This window comes from Mauremys mutica, chromosome 13 (assembly GCF_020497125.1).
Source record: "Mauremys mutica isolate MM-2020 ecotype Southern chromosome 13, ASM2049712v1, whole genome shotgun sequence".
Taxonomy (NCBI): domain Eukaryota; kingdom Metazoa; phylum Chordata; order Testudines; family Geoemydidae; genus Mauremys; species Mauremys mutica.
Window position 1 is genome coordinate 19,601,422 of NC_059084.1, and position 27,417 is coordinate 19,628,838.

General features: G+C 40.3%; 1 protein-coding gene across 1 annotated transcript in view; it reads left to right on the top strand.

Moving 5' to 3' along the window:
* The window catches only part of STK4 (serine/threonine kinase 4), a 74,487-nt gene extending 51,907 nt beyond the window's left edge, over positions 1-22,580 (top strand). Inside the window, exon 11 of the mRNA XM_044986060.1 lies at positions 19,076-22,580. Within this exon, the coding sequence (XP_044841995.1) occupies positions 19,076-19,234 (159 nt within the window). The 3' untranslated portion in view covers positions 19,235-22,580. The remainder of the gene's footprint in view (positions 1-19,075) is intronic.
* Positions 22,581-27,417: the final 4,837 nt, after the last annotated feature.

Genomic DNA, 27,417 nt, shown 5'->3' on the forward strand with positions numbered 1-27,417 from the left:
TCACTGCTGCATCATCAGCAAAGAGGAGGTGTTGGATGAGGGTCTCCCGAGTCTTGGTTTAGATCTGAGTCTTGCAAGACTGAACAGCTTTCCATCAGATCTGTGTTTTTTAGGATATTACTTATGGAGGAGTTAATACAGTTGTTGAATGTTTCTAATTAGCAGTGATGGAAAAAACAGCTAGTGGGCTCCTTAAAAGGCTTGCCCTGTCATCTTTCATACTGAACTCAGTGAACAGCTGTTTTAAAAAATTCAGGTTTATTATGCCCTTAGAGTAGAAAGAAAAATGTAGATCCCAGGGCTTTGGAGTGGACCCCGGAGCTGGACTGCAGAGCTGCTCCGGAGCAGTGGAGCTGCAGGTGTTTGCCTGGAGCTGAAGCGGAGCCGGAGCACAGCTCCAAAGCCCGATCCACATAGAACCTATTGAGGTTAAAACCTGTTGGAAATATTTAAAGTCCCTGAAAACTAACAGGCTCTAATGAAACAAATAGTGTTTGCAAGTGGCTAGTCTAGTTCCTTTGTGTTTTGTGTATACCCACAGCGCCATAATAAATAGTTAGATGGACGACTACTAGGAATCAAAAATAAAATTATGAAAATCTGGCATGACAAAACAGTCGTTAACTAGACATAGGTTTCTAGGGGACGCACGTGGTGATATTGCACCGAAAGGTCATCTGAATCTTTGGTTGAAATCTCAAAGATTTGGTACCTGTTTCAACGAAGAGCACCATCCTGCAAGCCCAAGCTGTTCCTTTTAAAATACTCTATAAACTGTTTGTTTTTCAGTGCTCCTTCACAGGATTTTCAAGCAACTGTCATCCGTTTTGCACTCAGATGAAACAATTTTATTACCTTAAATTGACTGAATGTTGTAGTGGATAGGGGACCCATCAGACTGGCATTTCCAGCTGTACTCCAGAATTGCCCCTTTGCTCCAAAATGACCCCATGGATACAGTCCTTCCTCTATAGTACTTCAGGCCTAGGGAGCAAATAGGAGGCAGAGTTCTAAATTGCAATGATGGTTTCTAATCTATTAGAAGCTTGGTTTTAAGAGTAAGCTTGGAAAAACTACAAGCAGATCCAACTCAGGCCCATCGCTAATAGACATTAAGCTGCTTTGTTTAACTCAATTGTCAATCTTTATTGGGGGGAAAAGTGCTGTGGAAATTGCAGTGTACTGTAGCTTTAAAGTGTATCAAGTCAAATGACCATAATTCACTGAAGTTATCCCTTGGGCCGTTACGCCTTTTACTAAATAGAATTGATTCTAAGCCTATCAGAAGCTCAGCACAATTAGAGTGGGGCAGAGAATTGCAGAATCTATCTGTCCATTGGGAGTGGAGTGTAGCTGGTCAAGTGGTTCCGCTCTTGTAGTTCTTTGTGAACTTCTGTGTTCTCCCTTTTTCCTTTAACTAGCTAGGCATTGAGCTTTTGAACAATTTTTCCAATGTTGCCTGTCTTCCAGTAGCATTTTCACAGCAGGGTATAATAAGTATTAATGGAAGCTGTGTGTAAATCTCAGCAGAATGCAAACCGTTGCATTACCACTTAATTATAACACTTCCTCGGTAGTAAAAGCTTGCTGAGTACTTTTCTCAAGCAGTGTTGTGTGGAAGGCATGACGTTAACTTTACTCCGTGTTTAATTTTGCTGCTAGCAGAAACTTCTGGAATTTATTCTAATGTGTAAGAAGACTTTGAGGATTCTATTTAAGGAAATCAGACAAATCATAATCACTTTGCAAGGGGAACACATCTGAAGCTGCAAGAGAAATCTATCCTTGTGTAAGCACTCTTTCTTAGTGCTGTCTCCAGAAAACAGATTGTCTGGATAAACAAGAGAGGCTGGGCTCTCCTGATGGTCCAGACAAGATGACCTTAGCCTGGTTTCTAATTCAGTTACTGAAAAAATAGCAAGAACTTATCTTTGTGGTTTTTAGGATTAGTCATCTACTTTCTAGGTCCCTCAAGGAGTTTAGATTTTAAAATGCTTGAAGTTCAGTGCTACAAAACAAAACTATTGAGTTTGTCACTTTCTTTGTTTAGATGAAGTGGTCTGTTTTCAAATACGAAATAGGTTACTTGCGCTGATACTTGCTCAGACTGAAAAAGGAAATGGTCTTGGATCTCATATGATTAAAATGTACTGATCAAATCTGTGTTTAAAAACTTTTTGATAATTCATAGCAGAGAATGGAGTTTTGGAAGCAATTTCCCCTGTCATGTAACTCCTGTACATTACTGATAGTAGTAACAATATGGAGTAGCTGTATGAAAGCACTGATGGTAGAACCTCTCCTTTCAGGCATTATTATAAGCAATACTGAAATGGAATTCTCAGCTAATAAGAGCTATCAGTGATGCTGTAGTTATTGATGTGGAGCTGCATGGTGTTTCCTCAGTTTGCAGTTCCCTACAATCTGGATGTGGGTGTCTGATTTGCATAATCACCGTACAGTCACTTCACAATAACTCTGTCGTGAATGTACAGATCTCTACTACTGGCCACTATTATCTGCCTGTAATTGCTTCCTGTATTTAGAATTTTCTGACTGTTTGCCTGCCAGCAACAAAGATGCCATTTTAGCTTCTCATTCCCTTCAGAGGAAATTGGTGAAAAGCAAAGAAAATAAAGCTGTCAGAAAGGTGAAAGAGAAATAAAGCTACAAATGCTTTTGACTTTTGATCTTCTCATTTTTCTCCCCACCATCCCTGCCAGCTGGCAGGGCCTCTTTATTATTAAAGTGAATGACAGGGAGGGGCTGGAATATTCCCATAATGACTGAAAATAATCCAGGAGAGAAGGGCCTTGCTGACCTGTAAGGAGAGAATGGATGTGTATAGATAGGAGGGACGATTGAAATGTGGTGAACGCTAAAGTTATTGCGGTCCTTGATACAGAAAACATGAAGCCTGAACATAAACTGGCATATAATACTAATCCCTTCAGATAACAAGGGGTCAGAAGGTCAGATAGCTAAGTGGTGAAAATGTAGTGAATATAGAGGAAGATTGAGGTCACTTGGTTGTGGTGTCTGAGTACCTTCACAAGGGGCAAATAGCTTGTACTAAAGGGCTCTTTGATTCTTGTTATGCCTTTCTCAGCTAGATTAATGGTTGAAAGTAAAACCAGAGAAATTCAAATTAGAAATATAAAGCTTTTTTCGTTTTAAACAGTGGAAGGTCATAGTTCCAACCATTCAAATTACCAAGGGAGGTCATAGGATCTCCATCTTTTCACGTCTTCAGATCAAGACTGGATGCCTTTCTGGAAGATGTGCTTTGGGGCATGTCTTCACTGCCGTTAACCCAAGAAAATGGTTTTCAGTTCTAAGCACCTGGCTAGCCTAGCCTGGATGTGAGCAGCCGCACTGCAAAGTTGTACTGGCTAGAAAACAAGAATTCAGTTTTGTGAAAAAATTTCAAGGTTGCAAATTTCAAGGCTCCTCCCCCCTTCCATTCCAATGTGAAACAAAAAACGAGACCTTTCCAATTTTTTTGTAAAACAGGAAGACACAAACACTGGAGAATCGATATCAGAGGTTGGCTGACTCTACAGCATATATCTACACTGCAAAGAAAAACCTGTGGCACTCAGTCTCAGAGCTCAGGTCAATTGATTCCAGCTCACGGGGCTTGGGCTGTGGGGCTAAAAATAGCAGTGTAGCTGTTACCGCTTGGTCTGGAGCCTGGAGTCTGAGACTCAATACCATGGGTTTTCTTTGCACTGTAGACATGTTGCAGGTGGGGCTGAAACTCAGTCGGCTTAAACAACTGCGTTTCCACTGAGGTTGTGAGGGAAAGGATCAGGTGATAGCTTGAAGTTTGATAGCTTGAAGTAGCTCAGTTGAGCTGGAGACATGAAGGGAGTTGGTACACTTCTTCAGGAGACCATGGAGCAGGGGAAAGAGCCCAAATTACATAGGATTATCAGGCAGATGACTTGCAAAATGTAATCTGCAGGGAACAGGTTAGGAAAAAGGGAGAAGAGATGTTCGCCTAGACTCCCAGGCAGATGGCTTGTGGACTGTCTACCTGTAGGGAGTAGATAGACCCCTGCAGAAGACCCTGGGAGGTGAAAGGATGTGATTGTGCTGAATGTGTGTTAAATAGCTTTAATTTGAAGAAATAGTACTGAATCCCTGTAGAAAAGGGGCTGGAATCCCATGGCTGGAGAGTGTTCTTTGTTACCTGAGCCGGTGAGGAAGCCCACTGGCTTACAATGGAGAGGTAGAAAATTTTAGATTCCCCAGTCCCCAGGTTTCATGATGGATTTGGGCCCTGGAAGAAAGGATGCTCTGTTGTGTATCCCTGATACAGTGAGATGATTCAGCTGCAGTGGCTAAAAGCCCATATTCATGAACAGGAGAGTAGAACTGATATAAGTGTACAAATCCCAAGTGTCCTGGATCTGTTGTAACATAACCAGTCTGTCTTAAATACCATCACTTGATTAAGCTGGAAGTAGGATTCCAAGTATGCTGAACTATGTCTTTTCTTTCCTTCATAGCCAGTAAGGTTTGGTCTACACTCAGGTTTTGGGGTGAGGTTTTTTGGGGGGGTGGACTCATCTAACTATTTCAGTTAGGGTTGTCATTTTTATACCAATATAGTTAAACTGGTATAACTCCTAGTGTGGACACAGTTATGCTGGTGTAAAAGTGATTATTTCCATGATGGGAAATCAGTTTCTAAACCATTATAATTAAAGCAAAAAAACTGTGTGTAGAGATGTCTATGCCTATTGTTCAGCGTCAGCCCTCTCTCCCTATTAGAAATTCCAGCACAAGTGATGTTATGAATCACACCACATGCTACAGCCTACAGTGTGTGTAGCCAGAACACAACCTAAATAATTAAGTTACATTAAAAGCAGAAGCTTGTGCTGTTGAGATTTTTATTTTTCAGATCCTTTGAAAAATTAATACCTGTATTTTAATCTTACAAGAAATCCCACAGTGTTTGCATTCACCCATTGCCTTCACATTATTGAGAAACTTCACTGACATTCTGAGGCTTAAAAAAAATTGAGATAATTAGTATTTAGCAGAGTACTGTGGTTTGTGCTTATTAACTATAATATCTTTTCATGACTTAATTTAGCATGTTTAAAATAATATACATACAATCAAGCCCTGTGGTGTTTAAGGAAAGCAGAGTAAGATTGACTGCAGATGTTTGACCATGTTTATAATTAAATCTATTAGTTGTCCTAGTTCTGTGATTTCTAAAACAATTACTTGCATTGGGCAACTTGTTCTAGAGTGATAAAATATTTAATGCCTGTTTTCATGGGCCTTGATGTTGTTGAGAACGAGTCCTTAATTTTTGTTAGTGTTTAAAATATGCAGGTGATCTTGAGCCAGCACTTCAAGGGAAAGTGCTAGAGAGGAAAAATAGTTGTGTTTTTATCAAAGCCAAAACATTGCCAGTTTCAAGATCTGAATCCTGTACCACTGTTCAGCATATGAAATTCCTCTCTGCGTTTACTTTATTTTTGCCAGAAGAATTACAAACTTTTTGCTGGTTGATTGGGACCTCAGAAAACAAGCTGGTAGCATGGTTCAATAATTTGCTGTACTCAAAGGCTCTTATTAAAAAGAAGTGCATATATTTGGCATGATGCTTAACCATTGTTTCAGGTTGCAAAAGGCTTGTACCAAGAATGGCCTTGGCTTTTACATCTGTCACAACTCTTATACTTGAATTTTTGAGACTTTACATATTATCTATCTTAGTGTCTGCTTTGGAACACACTGACGTTTGGATTCTCATTACAGTTTGTTGGGTTGCAAATAACCTGTGTACAAATAGCGTCAAATCAGCAATTGTGGCCCAGAAATAAAATTCATGGTTTACAAATGAAGAATAAAAAGTGCAAAAATTTAGGTGGATAAGCATTGAAAACAGATTAGTAAAATTTCTAGATATTGATCTAGGTTTCATTAAAGGGAAAACATCCTGTTAGTATTGATGACATAGCTCTCTGAGCCAAGGTCATTGAAACACAAGTGCACATGGTCTCTTGCATGAAATGCCTTCCATCCCAAAGGATCTCTAAGCACTTACCACACTATTTATAGGAATCCCTTCACCCACCACTGAAATGTAGCCACTTCTGGAGTTAAATGTGGCAACTCCGTGCAGCTTGATCTGTATTGTTATGTAAAAGAGGCTCAGATACTTTGAGATTCACTTACTTTATGGTATTGCAAATTGTTGCAAAATATCCAGTTCCTGAAGACCTGAAATTGGAGAGAAATAGTTTGGTAACAATTAAAACATATGCCAAGCTTTATTTTGAATGTGTTCATGTGTCTACCTATCTACATTTAAGGTTCTTTATCTGTTCGCCATCAAGACACAATGTGAACCGGGGTATGTTGTGACTTGTATATAACGTACAGCATGGTATTTATAACCTGCATCCTATGACCCCTCCTGCCTCTCCAGCTATTGTCATCTCTCTTCACATCCAAGCTCCTTGAGCATCCTGTCTGCTCCTAATACTTCAACTTCCTCTCCTTTCTCGGGCTATTTTGCAATCAAACTTCTGCCCATCCACTGAGTCTCGCTAATGGCACTTAAGGTGAATGGCACTTTGCCTTGTACAAGTATCTCTTAGTTCTCACCCTGCTCAGTCTGTCCACTGTCTTCAAAACAATGAATCACTCTTCCCTCCTTAGGGTTTCAGAGTTCTGTGCCCAACTTGTTTCCCTTCAATAATTAATGCAGCATCTGCCTTTGTGGATGGTGACCCTTAACACCATTCTTATTTGCTTGCCCTTCTGCACCCTACATCTGGGTAACCTCTTTATAGCGCAACACTCCTTAGGCAAGATTTTTTTCAAAAGTGACTAATGATTTTGTGTGCCTGAATTTTTGGGTGTCCATTCCAATGATCAGTTCCTTAAAGGGGTTTGATTTGCAGCAGATGCACTTGCAGCACTTTTCTGAAAATCAGGAACCCTTTAATGTGTGTCAGCTCAGGCACCCAAAAACAGGAGCAGCCAAAATCATTAATGGGTCTCAAATCTTGGCTTCCTACTCTAATTTATAGCATGCCATCTTTGTGTTATTGTGTTAGATTTTAATGGAACAAATATAGGGAACAATACTTAATCTGAAAATCCATATCAGTCCTAAAACCTGTTTGTAATAACATTTTCAAGATACTGTATCTCTAGTAGCATATCACATTTTGGCATTTAATGAGTTAGAATAGCTTGAGTAACTTTTTTCCCCCCCAAGTCATATCTAAATTTCTCCTAATACCCACAAGCAAATAATCAGTTTGGTGCTCTGCTGACATAAAAATCTAAGCTGTTTTGAATTTCCTTGGGGGCATTGTAGATGGTTGATAGGCATTCAAAGGTTGTTAAATTTGGTGTGTGAAACTGAGCATAAATGGGAAATACATTTGATAAGTTTAAAAAATGTGGTTTTGTTAGCTTGACTTGTCTGGCTTAGATGTATCTCTACCATCAGAAGCTTCTTTCCCCATGAAGCTTCAGCTTTATTCCTTTTGTATTTTAATCTTGGAAACTCCCAATCCTCCTGATGAAATTATTTGGCAAAACCTATTTTCTACAGACAACAGAAATGGAGGTTTGACACTGAGGCTCAGGCCCAGTAAAAGCCAGTCAGACTATGTGGGCAAAAGGTGGGAGGTGAGAACCGGGCATGTGAGAGAGAGAGAATCAGTTGAGAACAATTGAAAAGTGTGTATGGAAAGATGGAAGCGTAACTGGGGAAGGAACGGGGTCTCCCTTCTGTGCACTAGGTACAAGTACCTTTTCACTGAAGTCCCACTAAAAACCCTGTGGTTTTTTCTGCTAACATCATTTAGGTTTTGTTGTATTTTCCTGAAAAAACTGAATCTTATTAGCAACTAAGTTCTAGCTGTGGCTACTGAGGTTGGCTTTGGAAATGCTATCGGGCGCTTCCTGTTTCCTTATCTCTTGATACTAGTGTGAGATTTTAATAGCGCCCTGTTTCTGGCAAGAGGTTTTGCATGGCTGCCACCCTTTAGAATTTCTTACTTAAATCTTACCTATTGCCTTCCTCCCGCAACAACTTTGGGATGTGTTTTGAGCACAGGTTCACTGCTTGAAACTAGGTTTAAACTGCTTGAAGATCAGATGGAGAAACTGTAAATCTGCCCCTCTGATACCTAAGAATAATGGTCAGGTTAACAAGAGTGGCAGCCTGCTGGGCATTCAATAAAACGGCAAAATCCTTGCAATTTCTAACACATCTTTCTGTGGTTTCATAGTGTCTTGACTTTAGGAATTAATTTATCTTTTTGAAGAGCACTTTGTTTATTTATGGCTTCCTATTCTTTCTTAATGCTATCTGTTCTATCATATTTCTGCACAATTCATCTGTGTGTTTGACTGAGATGCACTGCATGTAAGATGTACTTCAGAGGTGAATAACACCTTATTTTGAAAACTCAACTGTTTAGTCAATAGAGACAAAGCACAGAGCTACATACTCAAATGAGAACTCTCTAACCAATTTTGAAAAGAATTAAACTGTGTCCTTTCTGCTAGAAATAAAGCACTCCTGCATTAATCACTTGTAGCCAGGATGACAGACAGTTGGTTATGATGTAACTGGTTCAGACTGTATCATGTTCCATTAATTTGTGACAGGCTGGAAAGTTTATTTTCTAAAATGAATTTTACAGCTCAGTTAAGAATTTTACACTGTAGTTTAGAGGTTAATACAGTTAATAAAACATGAATTGGTTTTGCTACTAAGGACTAAGCATTTTTTTATTTTCTTCTATAAAAATACTTATTCAGCAATTGTCAGTTACTGAAAATATGGGTGTGGGGAGTGTGGAATTATTATTTTTTAACCTCAGTAGTCTGCCTGTGTTCCAAAAATCAGTACCTGGTTGTGAATTTGAACTATGCTAAAAGAGCCACCTGCCCTTATTGGCAATGGAGTACTGGCTGTGCTCTTGTGGAGCAAATGCAACACCAGCCTGGGTAAGGATTTGTGGGACTTGAACCTGGGTCTGTGGGGCGCCAGGTGGGCAGCGCTTCCACCAGGCGACCTTGGCAGAGGCACTGTCAACTCACTATACATCCTGGGAAACCTGTCACTGCAGGAAGGGCTGCCCACAGTAGAGGTGACTGGCAACTCCTCCCATAACCTCTGATTGGTCCAGACCTACTATTTAAGCCTGGAGAGAGTGCCAGGAAGTCATATATGTAAAATGGTAGACCCCTGACTTGCTGGGAGAGACCCCCCCCACCTTGTTTCTGGTTCCTGCCACCTCATCTGGCCCCCCAGTTCCTGGCTATTGACTCTGGGTCAATTTGCCTACAGCTCTAACCACTGGACATGACTTCCAACACCTGAGTTCCTTACAGCCTGCTGGCTTTAGAGAGTATTTAAAAAAAATAATCCTAAACTGTATGAGACATGGCAAAGATGCTAAGAAAGGGCTTTGTGCTAACTGGAGGATGAGGTTCAATGTCAGCAGATAACGAGAATTGCAAGAAGAATTGGGATTCAGAAGCTTTGGCTGTCCTCAGAGACCATTCTGTGGCTCCTTGTGCAGTTTGGTGTGAATCTGATTTCATACACTGGAGACCGAGAACTGGCTTGTAGAAATACTGGCCTGTAGGGAAAATATATGAATGCTGCTGGTAAATTGCAGTTGCATCTTTTCTATTCGTAACTGTTATTTATTTATATATAATTAATCACAAGATATGGAGCCTTTTTACATCTGTCACTAGCTCAGATCTGGTCCAGATCAGTAGTGACTTCATGCTGCTAAAGGGCTGTTGGCAAGGGTCACGTAAAATAAAATTGGTCTCTGACCAGCTCCTAGTAGGCAATGTCAGCACAATTCAGTTGACACCATCAGTGGCATTCTTGTCACAAATGAGACATGACTCTTTCCCCTTGCTCCTAGAAATGGTCCCTGAAGACCAGGATTAAGGTCACTTGCCAGGGATAGGTTGCACTGTCCCTCCTGTACCTGTTCTCTGGATAATAAAAGGACTTCACTGTGCTATTTAATACAGCCCCTCCTTGCTTGCTTGCTTCTTGCTTTGGATTTTGATTCATTTATATTGGAATACTCGCACTCTAGTGTTCCCTGTTTTTACTTGTTTAGAGCAGTGGGGAAGGGTGGTAATTTTCCACCCTTAGTTTGTTTCTTTGAGGTAAATCTTTTGTGCAATTTAAATCTGGCATAGTCTGGCTAGAAAGAACGTAGCTGTTATAGACTGTCTCTGGAGGTGACAGAATTGTGGAGGTATAAATTACAGAGCACTCTGCCCTTGGATATATAACCGGTGGCTGTGTCTAACGTATCTGCTTAGATCCACTATTTATTCTTTTTTTTTTCTGTTTAGGATCTTTTACATTCAATAAAATTAAACATTGCAGTGACACCTCACTTGACTAACAAATGTGAGTCTGTTAATCTTTTTCCTATTTTTTAAGGATTGAAATGAAAAAACAGTAACTCAGAAGCAGATTGATGGTGTAAACATTACATGGCATCAGGTAGAGAGTTATCCATAAGTCTTCCTGACTTGACTGCAAAGGGATGTCGTGGATGCTTTTCTTTAGTAAGTGGGGGCATAGATTATACCCATCTCTAAGGTGCCCATCACCTTATCTAATATAGAGATGCAGAGATATTGAAAGGCAACGTAGTCACCTTTATTCTGCAGTTTGAAGGACAAATGTATAAATATACAATTGGTTGGGCTGGAGAGACTTCCTCATGAGCAGTTGCATCACTGATCAGACAGTTTGTCTCCTGTTGTGTATCACTGTGATATAATAAGGTCATTTGAAATATCCGCAGGAAAAATAAAGCTGTTAATTTTCAGTAGTTATAAACTAGATCAGAGAACTGGTAGGTAAGCTCCCACAGGAAGAAAATATAAGGAAGAAAGGAGTTCAGGAGAGCTGGTGGTTTTTCAAAGACACAATATTAACGGCAAAACAGCAAACTATCCTGATGTGAAAGAAAGATAGGAAGAATAGTAAGAGGCCAATATGGCTCGATCAAGAGCTCTCTAATAACCTAAAAATCAAAAAACTCCTACAAAAAATGGAAACATGGACAAATTGCTAAGGATGAGTATAAAAGACTAGCACAAGTATGTAGGGACAAAATAGGACGGGCTACGGCACAAATGAGCTGCACCTAGCAAGGGATGTAAAAGGCAATGTAGTTTCCTAAATATGTTAGGAATAAGAGAGACAAAGGAAGGTGTAGGTCTACTGCGTAACGGGGAAGATGATGACATCAAGTAAAATCTGTTTTACTTCAGCATTCAGTAAAAGGTTAATGGAAACGAGATACAACATAATTAATGCTAACAACAAGGGGGACGGTACCACAAGCCAGAATAGGGAAAACAGGTTAAAGAATATTTAGATAAATTAGCAGTATTCAAGTCAGCAGGACCTGATGAAATTAATCCGAGGGTACTAAAGGAACTAGTTGAAGCAATCTCAGAATCATTAATCGTTAATTAATTGAGGACGGGTGAAAGCTGCTATATTTGCCTATCTTTAAAAACTGGAGGAAAACAGACATGGGGGATTTATAGACCAGTCAGCCTAACTTCAATACTGGAACAAATGCTTAAACAATTTGTAAGCACTTAGAGGATAATAGGGTTATAAGGACTAGTCAGCATGGATTTGTCAAGGACAAATCATGCCAAACCAACCTCATTTCCTCATTTGACAGGGTCCCTGGCTAAGGGGTGAGAAGAAGATGTAGATGTGATGTCTTGATTTTCAGTAAGGCTTTTGACACAGTCCCACATGACATTCTCATAAACAAACCAGGGAAATGTTGTTGTCTAGATGAAATTACGATCAAGTGTGTACACAACTTGTTGAAAGACCATACTCAGAGTGTAGTTATCAATGGCTTGCTGTTAAACTTGGAGGATGCATCTAGTGAGGTCCTAGTCAATATTTGTACTAATGACTTGGATAATGGAGTAGAGAGTATGTTTATAAAATGGGTAGATGACACCAAGCGAGGAGGGGTTGCAAGCACATTAGAGGACAGGATTAAAATTCAAAATGACCTTGATAAATTGGAATATTGGTCTGAAATCAACAAGATGTAATTCACTAAAGACAAATGTAAAGTACTACACATAAGAAGGAAAAAATCAAATGCACCACTCAAAATGGGGAGTAATTAGATAGGTAGTAGTACTGCTGAAATAGATCTGGAGTTACAGTGGCTCACAAATTGAACATGAGCCAACAATGTGATGCAGTTGCGAAAAAGCCGAATATAATTCTGCTGTGTATTAATAAGTGCCATATGTAAGACATGGGAAGTAATTGTCCTGCTCTGCTCAGCACCGGTGAGGCCTCAGCTGGAGCACTGTGTCCAGTTCTGGGCACCACACTTTTAGGAAAGATTGTGAACAAATTGGAGAGAGTACAGAGGAGAGTACCAAAAGTGATAAAAGGTTTAGAAAACCTGGCCTATGAATAAAGGTTAAAAAAAGATCCTGGACATGTTTAGTCTTGAGAAAAGACGACTGAGGAGGGACCTGATAAGTCTTCAAATATTTTAATGGTTGTTATAAAAATGACAGTGATCAATTGTTCTCCATGTCCAGTGAAGGTAGGACAAGACGCAATCAGCTTAGTCTGCAGCAAGGGAGATGTAGGTTAGAAATTAGAAAGTTTTTTCTAACTATAAGGCTAGTGAAGTACTAGAATAGGCTTCCAAAGGAGGCTGTAGAATCCCTGTTATTAGGGGGTTTTAAGAACAGGTTAGACAAACACCTGTCATGGATGGTCAAGACACACGTGGTCCTGCCTTAGCACAGAGGACTGGACAAACGACCTCTACCCCCAAATATCTGTGCATCGTGAGACAATTTTTCCTTTCTTTCCTATCATTTTGCCTCTGACATTTTTTCCTAAAGAAAAATAAATTCCAGTAAGCATGAATTTGTGGGATACTGAAGTTTGTGACACTGCTCCACGACAGATGTGTAAGTAAAAATGTAATATATTGTAGAAAATAATGGTCTGTCTGGTTTGTATTGGAGCCCCAATTCCCTAAACAGAATGGCGGTCATGACACATTTTAGGCAAAAGAGGAGTTTATTTTGGTAGAGATACACTTTGGGGGTAGGACAACCTTAATAAATCGACCTTTCATATTACAGGGCTTGTAGTGGATTTGAAATCCATTATAATTACTGGCATTTAAAAAGAATTTACACTAACTGCATAGGGTCTCGGCAAAGTTCTGTGGCTTATATTGATAACTCCATATCATTTTATTTTAAATGAAAGTGAAGGACTCGTAGCCCTAGCTCTGGGTAAGTGTGATTTTTGGTATCCTTCCCACCACTCCACCAATGCATCTCTTGATACTGACCCACACCTTTGCTGTTCCAGTTTTTCACCTCTTTTCAGGTTCTTGTATCCTGCCTATCAGCATGGTGTCTGAGCATCTTCCAAAGATGCATTAAGCAATATGTGCTGTATAGGGTACCTTCTCCATGTCTCTCCTCTCACTAAGGGGAGAAATGGTCTGTGGATTTTATTTTGTTATGAAGTGTTATGTGCTTTCATTTGTGAAAGCCAGGTCACAAGCACACCCTGCACTTGGATGGAGGAAGGTGAGGTGTGTTCTTGGTTTCTGAAAGTGAGAGTGGTCCCAGATTGGCTCCAGCACAAACAAGTATTATGCTTGCAATAGATAGTTGCTTTGTGCATAGTTGACAATTGTGGTCTTCATCCCAGATTGAGGTTACTTAAGTGTCAGGAAGAGCCTTGAAGATGAGGACTGAGACTTCACATGTACTGTGTTGTTGGGAACATAGAAAGTGCCATTCTGAATCAGTTCTGGTGGTCCACCTATTTTAGCATCCTGTCTCAGGCAGTGGCCCGCATCAGCTGCTTCAGAGAAGGTGCAAGAAACCCTGCAATATGCAGCTAGAGAATATTCTCCCAAGGGAAACCCCCTAACCTCTAGTAGTTAGTGTGGCATAAACTCTGAAGCATGAGGTGTCATGTCATTTCTAAAACTTTCATTTTGTAGTATTAATGCTGGCTGTTCTGTGGGGAATGACAGCCATTTCAAGGGTTTCCTCTTTGTCTGATTTTACTTGACTACGTTACAGTCCCCAGACTCCTAAGGGGGAGAATATCGAATAATTATTTTCTCTAAAACAGATTGTTAAATCAGTACGAAAAGATAAGTGCCTTACATCAGCTTTAGACTACTGTCTAAAAGTTGTAGTAATGTGTTTAAAGTATATCTTATGGAGAAAACACCTTGTCTTTCTAGTGAACAGTTTTTATACTAGATAGGCAAAATCACTCTGTATCCTTGCTAAAAAGCTTTCTTGTGCTAGGATTGTTATAATGTCTGTATTAATAATGATCTTAAAGTAGCTGCTGGTGGGAAATAATGGCTTATCTTGCACAAAAACACTAATGAAATTCCAAAAACTGAGTCATGCTGGATCTACGAACAGATAACCTTGTGACTTCCAGGAATTCTCACTCTACAATTTAAGAAAAGTCTAGCAAAGGAGTACTTAATTTGCCAAGCACTTAAATAACTGGCTGGATTTCTTTTAATATTTTAGTACATTGAGGACTCTGAAATTACAGCAATTGTCATTCAATAATAATTTGCCAACAGTACCCTTATACTTCTAATAGGAAATAATTGTGTTAACTGTGTAGTATTGGTTGGTAAATGACTAAAAACAACCACTGTAGCTGCATAATTAAAAATTAAACATTTAGAGGACTGCCATTTGCATTTAACAGAAGTAAAGAGAAATACTCTATTTCAAATGTTAATTAAACCTCTACAAATCAATTTTGTTCACATAAAACAACAAATTCTATTGCATATTTTATTTGCTCTTCCCATACCTTCCTACAAGAAGTTCTGCAGCAAGAGTGTTATCAATCATTGTGCAAATATTTATAGAGGTAATTGCACACAAGTGTGTGGCCTTTTGAGAAGTTTTGGGGAGATGGTAAATATTTTTTGAACAATCTACAGGCTGAAAGGATCACCAAAACCATTTATTTAACAGATTTAAATAATAAATAAATCAAGTCTGTGTGTAACTTATGAACAATTTGCAACATGCTAAACCAGTGTTGGGGCACAGGAGTTATACCAAGGAACAATGCAAGTCACCAAGATTTCTTCTTACATTCAGTTACCATAATCACAATTCTTTAGTACCTCAAATACATTTATCATGTTTCCAGTACTCCAAGGATTAAAAGCATGTACTAGTCTTCAGACACTTTTAAGAGTGCGATCCCTGATAGTTGAATACTTTGGTGTGAAAGGAACAAACTTAAAATATCGAAAGTAATTGCTTAAAGTTATTTCTTATGTCACTTTTTGGCTAGTTTGTTTGGTCTTACAAAGGAGAACATGCAAGAAGCCTCACTTATTTAAAATCCAAAATATGGGTACTTGAGGTCTCACTCAACAATGTAGACTCAAGAAGACAACTTTCAATTATTTATATGGAATTATTCTCTTTTCTTTACTTTCTAAAACAAACTCTTCCCTCCTCCAAGATTACACAGGGCTAAGAAGTGGTAAGTGCTGTTCATAAGGCTGGTCCAAGGGTACATCCAGACAGATGTATCTTACATCGACTCTCCCCCCCCCCCCCCCCCCCCCCCCCCCCGCCCCAGTGTAGACCAGCTCCAAGGCTGGTCTGATTTCTGAAGCTGGCTTGTGGGTCCAGTTAACTCTGCTTCATCCTGTAACCCTGGAGTAAGGGAGAGGCTGGCTGTGGAGTTTCAGCAAACTTTGCAGTCCCTGTGGTGGCATCAAGTTTATATACCCTGTTTCCAGGTTCTTGGAGGAGGGCAGTTCTCTTACTTTCTATTGGGCACTGGTCACCTGGGCATTCAGATTGCAGTTTCTCTCTTGCTTCTGCCAGTATCCAGTAGATGGCGTCAGCGTACAACAAATTTCTTCAATGCTTCTCTTGGACGGAGGGTTTTTATGTTTGATTTGCTTCATGGATTGTATTTCAATATTAGCCCAAACTAATTGGAAGTTTCCCCATTTTATGAAATTTCTTCTAATATTTCAAAGTTAAACCCTGGTTGGGTGCTTATCTTTTCCCTTCTTATGCTATACAATTCTTATCATTTTACAAAGGAAAAAAAAATCCCTTTGGTTCTCTAAATGTAGTGGACACATGGTCCATACATACTTTTTCATTTCAGGGCTTATCAAATACATGAGATGCTATACTAGAGGAACAAGACACATTATATCTGATCTCACACTTTCCATTCCACAAGTAAAATCATCACCGAGAAAGTTTGCAGATGACAAAAATTGGAGGAGTGATAAATAGGGTTGCCACCCATCCGGATTTTACCCAGACTGTCTGGTTTTTGGCTTCTGTGTCCAGGTGCCATGTAGGGTTGCCAGGTGCCTGGTTTTTGAGTGGAAAGTCTGGTCAAAAATGGGTCCTGGCAGTCTCCAGTCAGATGTACTGACTGAACACCAAAAGCCTGGTTACCTTGGGGTAGGGGGAGGTGCCGGGTCATTAACTCTCGCCAGCCCCATCTCAGCTGAGGCTGCCTCTTACCTGCACGCAGGTTCCTTGTCAGGCTGCAGCAGCTCCTGTCCCAGCCCCAGAGCAGAGGGAGTCTAGCTGGGAGAGGTGGAGATGATCCAGCCACAGTGGGGAGAGGAGCGAATGACTGAAGTGGGGTTTTTCGGGGGGAGAGGTGAAGGGAGCAGGGCCTTGTGGGGGAGAGGTGAGGCAGGGGCAGGCCCTTGGGGGTCCAGTTACCAACCATTAGAAAGATGGCAACCCTAGTGGTAAATAAGGAAGAGGACAGATCATTGATACACACTACCTAGATCTCTGGTAAAGGCCCAAGCAAACAATGTGTCTTGACAGAGCCATATGTATATATCTAGTGTGACAAAGTTCCTCCTCTACCTGGGTGGGTCCTGTGCTTATTGGTGGATTTGCTCGCCTCACAGATTCACCCTGTGGGTCACGAAACAGCCCAGAGACCTTCCCCTCTAGTAGAAGCCACAGTCCAGGTCAGTTCCTCCTGTGTTTGATCAGGAGTTGGGAGGAACCCGGGCCCACCTGATACTCCAGGTTCCAGCCCAGGGTGCTGTGGACTGGAGCTGTGTAGAGCGCCTCCTGATACATTTGCGCGACAGCTACAACTCCCTGGGCTACTTCCCCATGGCTTCCTCCCAACACCATCTTTGTCCTCACCACTGGACCTTTCTCCTGATGTCTGATAACACTTGTACTTCTCAGACCTCCAGCAATGTGCCTACTCACTCTCAGCTTCTTGCACGCCTCTTGCTCCCAGTTCCTCTCCTCTGGCTCCCTTTGGCCTGACTGGAGTGAGCCCTTTTATAGCATCAGAGGGGCCTTAATTAGAGTCAGGTGATTAACAGCCTTACCTGACTCTTAGCAGGTTAATTGGAGTCAGGTGTTCTCATTAGCCTGGAGCAGCCCCTGCTCTGGTCACTCAGGGAACAGAAAACTGTTTATCCAGTGGCTAGTATATCTTCCTTCTACTATTCTGCTGTTCCCAACTGGCCTGGGTCTATCACACTAGGAACAAAGAATGTAGACCATACTGCTTCTCAGGGTAGAGTCCTCCATCCTGTGACTTCAAAAAAATGTACATGGGTATAATCAGTAGAACATGAGCTCCCCATGCGACTCTGTTTTCAAAAGGGCCTACACAGTCCTTGGATGCATAAAAAGGGGAACCTCGAGTAGGAGTAGAGAGGCTATTTTACTTCTGTATTTGGCACAAGTGCTGGAATACTGTGTCCAGTTCTGGTGTCCACAGTTCAAGAAGGATGTTAAGTTGGAGAGGGTTCAGAGAAGAGCCACAAGAATTATGATAAAAAACCACACCGTATAGCCATAGACTCGAAGCTCAGTCTATTAACTTTCTCTTTGTTAAGCTAAAGGGGTGATTTGATTAGTCTAAATACCTACATGGGGAATAAACATTTAATAATGGGCTCTAGAATCTAGCAGACAAAGATCTAACAGAATCCAATGGCTGGAAATGGAAGCTAGGCAAATTCAGACTGGAGCTAGGGCATACCTTTTTAACAGTGAGAGTAATTAACTATTGGAACAGTTTACCAAGGGTTGTGGTGGCTTCTCCATCACTGGCAATTTTTAAATCAAGACTGGATGCTTTTCTAAAAGCTCTGCTCTAGGAATTATTGTGGGGAAGTTCTATGGCTTGTGTTGTCTGGCCTTCTGTATAAGATTATCACAATGGTCCCTCCTGGCCTTGGAATCTGATTTGATTCATAAGGAAGATGAATGTACTATTTCTGCTTTGGGATTTGGGATGAAAGATATATGTTGGACATTGTAGGGTGTCACTAAGTTTGACCTCTGGGACGTCTGGCTTTTTGGGTCTATTCCTAGCTGGTTTTAACTTACATTTTCTAAACTTCTCTCTGGTTCTTAATTCCTTGTAGCTAGACAATGAGGTGGGAATTCTTGCCACATACACATCATGAAAGGTTCCTTTCTAAGGGTTTATTATAGCTTGAAGTTGACTCTTTGCTTTCCTGGGAATTGTGTAATTCAGTTTTAACTTAATTGATGCTCCCCAGACAAGATGGCCCACTGTTGTGATGTGCATCTTGATTCCCACTCTTTCGCTCCAAAAAACAGCTTAGTTTTGGAACGTGCGTGGGGGGTGATTGGCAGTAATCCTGGTTATGAAGAGAGAAAGATGCTTGCTTCCAGGTTATGTAAATGGAGAGGACTATAGTAACCCACATATGGGCATATTTGACATGTATATATTTCACAAGCATGTCACTTGTCCTCTTGTTTCTCAATTAACCCCTTATTGTTTTTCCTTGGTTAGTTCAAAACCATTTTTTCTGCCTACTGTTAGGATGCTGTGTGAATTTTTATAATCTATCAGAGCAGAATTCCCTGCAGAAGTGTTGATCTTTTCTGTCCGGTACCTGCACAGGCTCTGACGTTGGTATGCATTCTGTTTCCTTTCTGCTAGTTAAAGAGCTGGGGCGTAGAGGAACTTCAGAGGAGACTCTCAGCACTCGATCCCATGATGGAACAGGAAATTGAAGAGATCCGCCAGAAGTATCAGTCTAAACGGCAGCCAATTCTTGATGCCATCGAAGCCAAGAAACGTCGGCAACAGAACTTTTGAGAGCGCCACTGGTAGAATAAATGTCCACCCTCTGAAACAATCAGAACCTTGCTTTTATGACTACTACGCAGATTGATTTCTATTGAAATGTGTTAGCAAAGTAGGGAGCAAAACTTCTGCTCACTTATTTTTCAATAGCACCTTTCTGAACTCAGGAATGCCATTAAGTGGGACATCCTGATGGATGGATAATGGTATGTTTTAATGTTGGATATATTTAAAATAGAAAGTGTATTGTTTCAGTTGTTACTGTTTTTAGAATAAACTTGTTTTAAATCAGGGGAACAGATACAAATAAGACTAACATTGGTTAATTTTCTTGATGTAACTTTCAGTAGTCCATTTTCTTCCTTTTTGAATTTAATATGTACTGTGGTGTTTAACGGCTGCATCTCTTTTTTTTTTGTACAGGCTCAGTTTCAAACATTTTAACTGTTTTACTACTGTTAAGGTACCGTGGAAAGTGTTAAATTGAAGAGGTCACTGAAAAGAGTAGACAAGAAGATGCAGGAACTATTCCCACCTTTGGAAGGGAACAAATCTTACTTTTAAAAAGCCTGTAATAAGCCCCATGCCTTACCCCATGCGCTTTAAGCAAGTGTTTTTTGAGACCATTGTTTTGTCTTGTGTGTACTGTATAAATTAATACTGGTAGATTAAGCATGTTGCTGTGCTTCCATCAAATGCTGTTCTGCAGTTTAAAAGCCTCACTGACTTAAACCAAAAACCAAGCAGAGTTCCAATGTAAAACAAAGCAGATGCTCTTTCATCTGCATCCTGGGAAATATCCTTCATTTAGTTCCTACTAGCATTGGAATGCTAAAAAGTTGTGTGAACGCCCTCTTGGGAAGTTAGATATTTTGCTCCACTAAGGAGAGGATTTAAAAATATTTCACTAATTATGGTGATTTACAGGGCTTTACAATTTCAAGCTTCCATCTTTAGATGAAACATTAATTGCATAATGTTTTACTTAGAGGTCAAGTACAGCCGAAAAGCTAAGCTGAAAATAGAGGTTATGCAAAAGATTAAACAACAATATATTGATGCCAGATGGGTTGGGCGACTGAAGTTCCAACTTAACCTGTTCTGCATTTAATATGGCCAAGATCAACCTCTTCCAGTTCTTCTGGACACACTGGTAAATAGTGGGTGTTCTGTCTGGGATAACTATGTAAAAGTCTGCCGTTTTCATGGTATTAACGGGTTGTTGACAATCACCAGATTGTACATTTACAGTCAGTGCGAGTCAAGTTACCTTGAAATGATTTAATAAACTTACACTGACATGATAAAGAGCAAAACAGAAAAAGTCATCCAGGTATCTCTAGTTATAGATGCAGAGACCTAACTGTGGGTGTGCTGTACATTGGCAGCAGTAGAGCAAAGCTAATGTTGGATTCGATTTTAGGATCCATTTGTAGTTGTATCTAGTTATTCCACATAAGATGAACTGTTTGTAAAGAGCAAGTATTTCAATTATTTTCTTTCTCTGATAGAGGTACTAGTTTTCATGTCATCCTTCTGAACCAGACCTTGGTACCACACACAAATAAATATCAATGTCTCCTGAAATCAAATGCTTCTAGTAACAAGAAAGGTTCCCATCATAGCTGGTGGAAGCATTATAGTTTTAGGCCCTTTTGTTTCTTGGGATTGTACCCTCAGCTGCTGTAAATCAGTGAGCTCCGTTGGTATAGAAGGAGTCATGCCAATTTACACTCCTGAGGATCTGGCTTTTAACAGCTTCAGTTGATTCCTCAGCTGCAAATAGAGCTAATATAATGGACTCCAAGAGCTCAGCAGCCTAGTCAGGCAGACTCTGGAAAGAAAGGGAGGCAGTCGGCAATGTGGTCTGGCACAACATGGGAACAATCTTCCATGCGTACCCACATTAACCAGCTGTGGGGAAGGCATAATTTTTTATAGCCTCAAATATTGCAAAAGTTTCTAGCATGAAGATCTTGAAAGAAACCAAGTAACTTGAGTTAAAATCACTTCCACGCACAAGCTAAATAATTTAAACCTCTCATTTTGTTAGTAGATGACAATCTCTTAGCAATAAGAATCTGGCAATTTAAATGAACCATGCAGGCTAGTAAGTGCCTATGTTGACAATACAGCACACTAATAATGCTGGACACAAACACACCATCTGCAGTACTTATTAAAAATTAATCCAATGTGTGTGTTTTCTCGCTTAAAAATATTTATTAAAGATGCTCAAATGATTTTTTTTATTTTATTTTTTAGGGCTAGTGTTCATTACATTCCCTTGCTTAAATGAAGCTGCCAGTAACAAGATGCAATTTTTGTATTTTAAATACTGGCTCATGGCTTAGTTACTCCTAGTACATATGTATTTTGCCTCTGGCAGGATGCACATGTACAATACGAGTGACTTGGTAGCAAGCTAAGTGCATTGCTTACATGTCAAGTAGACTGTTCTGTTAGGAATGGTTTGTCTTTGTACCATATTTACCATTGATAGAGACAACTTCTTTCAGCAACAGGAAGACATTGAGACGCCCATATTTTACTTAAAACACTGAAGTTGGGTGGTTGACTTCAGTTTTCACTTTACTGAGTGCATAACCTGATTGATATAATTAGTGCTTACAGCCCAGTATAGTGTTAGTGAAATACCCAACCATTTCAGTGCAAGTTATAAAAAAATCTCAGCAAAAGAACCCAAATATGTGAAAGTAAGACGTGGTCCAATGGTTTAATTTTCTCTTAAATCTGCCTTAATGCCCATAAGAATTGAGGCCTACAACTAGATTTGCTACTCTGAGTTTGAACAAAAATGGGAATTTTTTCACCTTCAAGAATTTGTAATCTTAACTAGAGACAACATTTCCCTTTTCAGAACTCCTGCAGGAGCCTCTCCTTAAATTCCTCCAGCTTGTGACAACTGAGGCTTATATCCTGAGGGAAGGTAATTCAGGCAACATTTTTAAGCAATGTGTTCATTTAATTGTAAAATTATATTCACCTGCTTTATGGGTCCATATGCATTACTGAAAAGTGTTCTGGACAAAGTGTCGTCATCACTTTCCAACCTGCAAAGATGCTGATGATGTCAGTTACGTGAGACTTAATAATGTGAAGTTTGTAGCTTTAACTTTTTGTAACAAATTAGTGACACTGGCATAAAGTGCTGACTTGAAATGCTATTTTGAAAGAGCTGACTGTATATATTAGTATTGTCATTAGTTTGTATATGTATGAAAAGTGACTTATTGCATTTCCTTAAAGTTTGATACAGGAGATCTCGTTTGAATGATCTTGCTCAAATATCTTGCCTTATTTGTTCAAAATGACAAATAAACTGCCCTAAATGAAAGCCACAATGCCTTGACTATTTATGGGGAATTTAAGAGTCTTAATAGTACTGTAATTTTCTTGCTTGAGTAATAAGCACCAGAAACATTGAAAAATGTTCATATCTTTTAGAGCAGTTTTCTTAAGGGCAGGTTGGTTCAGAAATTGGTAACAAGATTTAGAACCTGTTGCCACTAGAGAACTGGTTCCCATCTATTCCTGTTCAGCAGTGGATCCATAAATTAACCATTGGAAGACTCTCTTCAGTGGCCTAGGAATTGGGAGTTGAGTCCATTTTCCATTGGACATTTTCTACAGAAATCAGTTAGCACCTTTTGTTATCGTCTCTACAGAAGTCAAGTGCATATGGAGACGGAACTTATTCCCTCTGAGGGGTACCTTGCACTGCCCCAGCTGCTTGCTGTACCTGTGCTGTGCCTACGACTTCACTCTTCAAGATACTTTCCCTTTGTGAAAGTAGACATAGGTGCTGGGGACTTAAGTGCTTGAAGCCCAGATTTTCAGTGCTACAAAACCCTGGCTCATCTGGCACCTAAACACTCTCCACCTGCATTTTTGCTGTACAAGTCCCATAGGCACCTAAATTTCTGCCTCTGGGCATGCAAATTACTGCTTCCCTCAAGTCACCTGGACACCCATCTCACACTGGAGCTCCAGCATGATCCTCAAGCCAGATGAAGATGAGCACTCACCCAGGCTGTGGAAGAAGCAGGGGAATGCTTTAGCCAGGTAAAGTTATAAAGGAAGCAGCATGGGGACCACCACTACCTCAAATGCCTTAGATGTCTAAGCTGGCTGACTCCAGGAGAAGGGTTCATGGCTATGATCTGCAAGCAAAACTAGGTGCCTCCCTCTAGGCCAGACTTAGATGCTTAACTCCTTGGGAGGGGCAGAGTTCAGGATACACTTCATCAGCATCTCCTCCTGGTTAATTTAGGCAGCTGCCTGCAAAGTATGTTGGGTTTCTCAGGCACTGCTTTCCAATGAAGAGGGGGTAGGGAGAGAACAGGGCACGAAGGCACAAACGCAGCTTTTGGGCATCTTAACTTGATGGAATCCACAAAGCCTGAGTATGGCCATGCTCAGCATCCCTGTGCTTGTTCTTCTGTGGTTCTGGGCCATAAGGCACTGGGAGCGGGGAATAGTTTCTTTATCCAGCTTTATACTTCATCTCCTGCAGAAGACCTGGGTCTGTCCTCCTTAGTTTCATTTTACAGTTTCTGGGGATGGAAGGTGGACATGTTAGATATACAGAGTTTATAAACTACACATTAACCTAGTGGTTCCTCTATCTCTTGTAGAACTGAATGAAATAATTGTTGGGGTGGGGGGTTGTATCTGAATATTGGGTCATTTAAGAACATGGGAGCTAACTCAGAATTCCTGAGAGCTTGAAATTTGAGTTAGCAGTAAATTAAAGAAACAGTGCCATCCTTCTCTGCCAGTGCACTCTGTATTCAACACTATTTCCTTGAACTGCTGCTGCAGGTGGAAAATCTATACTGGAAGGATGACAAAGTGAAGCAGAAGAAATTGAATTGATGCCGGATGCAGAGGAGTCATCTTTGGTTAGCCATGCTGAAAGAAATTAAATTAGGTCAGAGCATTTAAACACAATTCCTGAATTAAAGAAGAGTGGAGGACACTGTAGGTACTACAGCAAAATGACTAATGCCTGGAGATGGGGTATAGCATAGGCCTATTCAGAACCCAGGTTATTGGCACACTTTGGAAGGGCAGAATGAAGACTGGAGTTGTGCAACTTCTGCTGTAGCAGTGACATCACCTTTGAACTGTTGTGTGTCTCAAATACTGACTAGTTCATGTGCATAGGGTTAATCTAGGAGCATCATGCGCATTGCAACAATAGCTCTGGATGGCAAAGTATATAGCTAGCAAAGATTCAAGAGTGCACAAGAAGCTGCATGAGCCAGGGGCTGGTACTTAGGCCGTCACCCCTGAGCTTTGTCCCATATAAATGGGAAATATCTAGCAAGGTGGGGATTTATAACACTGGCGGGGGGGGGGCCCTCTCCCCCTCCTGTGCATATAAAACAAATAGCAACCTAGCAGTTTAGTGAGACTTGGAGGAGGTATAAATTCAATGTAAACTCCCAGAACTGTTAATGCTGCCGTAACAGGAAAACCTTCATTTTCTTTAACCCTTTGATAAGATCCTGAGGCCACATTCTAATAGTGAGCTGAGAAGTCGTACACATGAGTTCTGTGATGGGATGAGAGCCGAGGTCTCCTGGTTCAGCTACTGACCTGGGTAGTTCAGCATTTCATTGGGGGCCACAGGATGGTCCTATTCCCAGCCCATTTCTCCAGTGCCTCCAGTCTCACTTCATCCCTTTTGCTCGTTTACCAGCACGAAGGCTAGAATCAGGCTATAGAAACAATGTTTGACAACACTTCCATCTTCCTCTTGGATCCAGCTATTTTTGTGCCAGAAGGAGAACAAAACTCGCCTCTGCTCTGGCGAACAAACACAAAAAGCAACATCAGCAGAAATATCCTCAACCTCCCAAAATGCCAGTCAGCCACTTCTAAGCACAAATTGATTTAAATCCCTGTTAAGTGGTTAAAGTCCAAGCAGACAGCCAGTTTTTGTTTCAAATATGAATAGAATTTGGCACTCCCAGCCCATCCACTTCACCACGCTCCCCATAAAATAAATGTGCTAGGGCTGCATACATACCAGAAGCCCCATCACCATCCTTTATTGCAGCATCCTTTGCCGGCTTCTGGGTTGGTCAATGCAGCTGAATGGCATAGCCCTGAGCCTCCCTCCTTTTAATAAGTGGATTGTTAAAGTGAGGGATGTCCTGATCATTGAAAAAGTTGAACTATAAGAATTACGTTCCACTTAGCTATCATTCACGGACTATAGGAATGATCCTGCTACAAATAAGCCAAAGACTTACCAATTTTTCGCTTATTAATAAGTAAAAGTTTGTTACAAGGAGGAGGAAAGAAAACATTTTTCTTAACCTGAGGATAGGACAAGAAGCAAGCGGCTTAAATTGCAGCAAGGGAGGTTTAGGTTGGACATTAGGAAAAACTTCCTGTCAGGGTGGTTAAGCGCTGGAATAAATTGCCTAGGGAGGTTGTGGAATCTCCATCATTGGAGACTTTTAAGAGCGAGTTAGACAAACACCTGTCAGGAACCATATAGATAATTAGTCCTGCCATGAGGTCAGGGGACTGGACTAGATGACTTCTCGAGGTCCCTTCCAGTTCTATGATTTGGAACTAACATCTTGATGGACTCATGATTTGGTTGCACGCATATTTGTTGGAACGCAGTGTCTCGCTCTGTGTGCTCCCTTTATTGTATTAGTGTCGTGCTTTTTCTCTGTATTGAAAATTTATACCCAATAGCTCAAAATTCTTCCTAGCCAGGTTCCTTAGTAGCTTAATCCTACGGTCAGTCCAACAACCTCAAAGGAGATAGTTAAAGGGATAACTTTAAATCTAGTCAAAAATGTTGAGTAATTTTAATTACATTTGTTACTGATGCTTATAATGCAATTACTCATGTCATGGATATAAAACTGGACATGCAAACATGCACATGGGAGGATTCCCTTAACACTAGAAGAATGAGTCAATATTTGTATTAAAACTATATCGCAGTAAATGCAAAATTTAAAGTATAACATTGTTTCTTGGACTCCAAAAAGCCACTATTGGAGACAACATACTGATTTAAGATCTATACCATGGAATTGTATAAGACTACAAAAATACTGGGAAAAATATACAAACAGTAAATGAACTGTGGGAGAACTGAACATTTTTCCAGTGCATCCGAAGATGTTCTCTTGGAGATTTTTCCTGAAGATTACTGTTTCTCAAAGAAATTTTTATATTCTCATGCACTCTTATGTATTGCACAGCAATGGAAATGAAAAAAGACCCCAGTGTTACAGGCATGGATTTCAGCCATCTCCAACACACCACCACTGACGAGCTAGTTCAAAATCAGATACAATTTTTACAAAATTAGAGTCCTGAGCTAGGGACAATGGTATAAAATGGATTCTTCCTCTGCATGCACAGTGAATCGACTCCGCTACAGAACACACTCATCTGCAAAGAGCTACTTGTTTATCTGCATGAGCTCTACCAGAATCGCTAGGATATTCCAGTATATGCACATTGCAAAAACAAGCTGTAATGAGCACTGCACCCACCCGTGTCCTCCCTACCATCTGTTGTGATTTTACAATAAAATTTTCCTATTTATTTTATGTTTGCACTCCCCCCTAGCTGTGTGAAAGGCTCACAAAAACAAGAGACATCCGACAGACTACACACAAAATGCTATCAAATGCATAAAGCAAATAAACTGCAAAAACATTTTCCTTTAGCAGAATTTTCTATATTAGTATGGCTAATTCATAATTTTATCACAAGGCTGGAGCGACCTGATGTTTTCCTTAAAACCCCAGGACTTAGACGTGACTAAGAGAATCTCAGCTTTCATATTAAAGTGTTTCTAGCCCTCCTTGCTGTAGAGAAAAGTCTGATGCTGTGACCCAACTGAAGGCTCAAAAATCCAGAAACCAAATAACCCCAAATGTGTGGGATTTGCTTGTTTTTAATCTCATGAGTTTTTGAGGGGCCTGACTCATAATTTTTGAACATTGGAGGTGGGGAATACAGAGATAAAAGCAGGTAATTAAATTAATTCTCCTTTTATTCTTAGTTTTATAACCTTTAGCTAGAAGAAAACACTTAATCAGATTACCTTTTCATCATCATCTCAAGGCAAACTAATCAATAGCATCAATCATTTTTTCTCAGCCTGGAGAGCAGCTTTTGTAGCAACA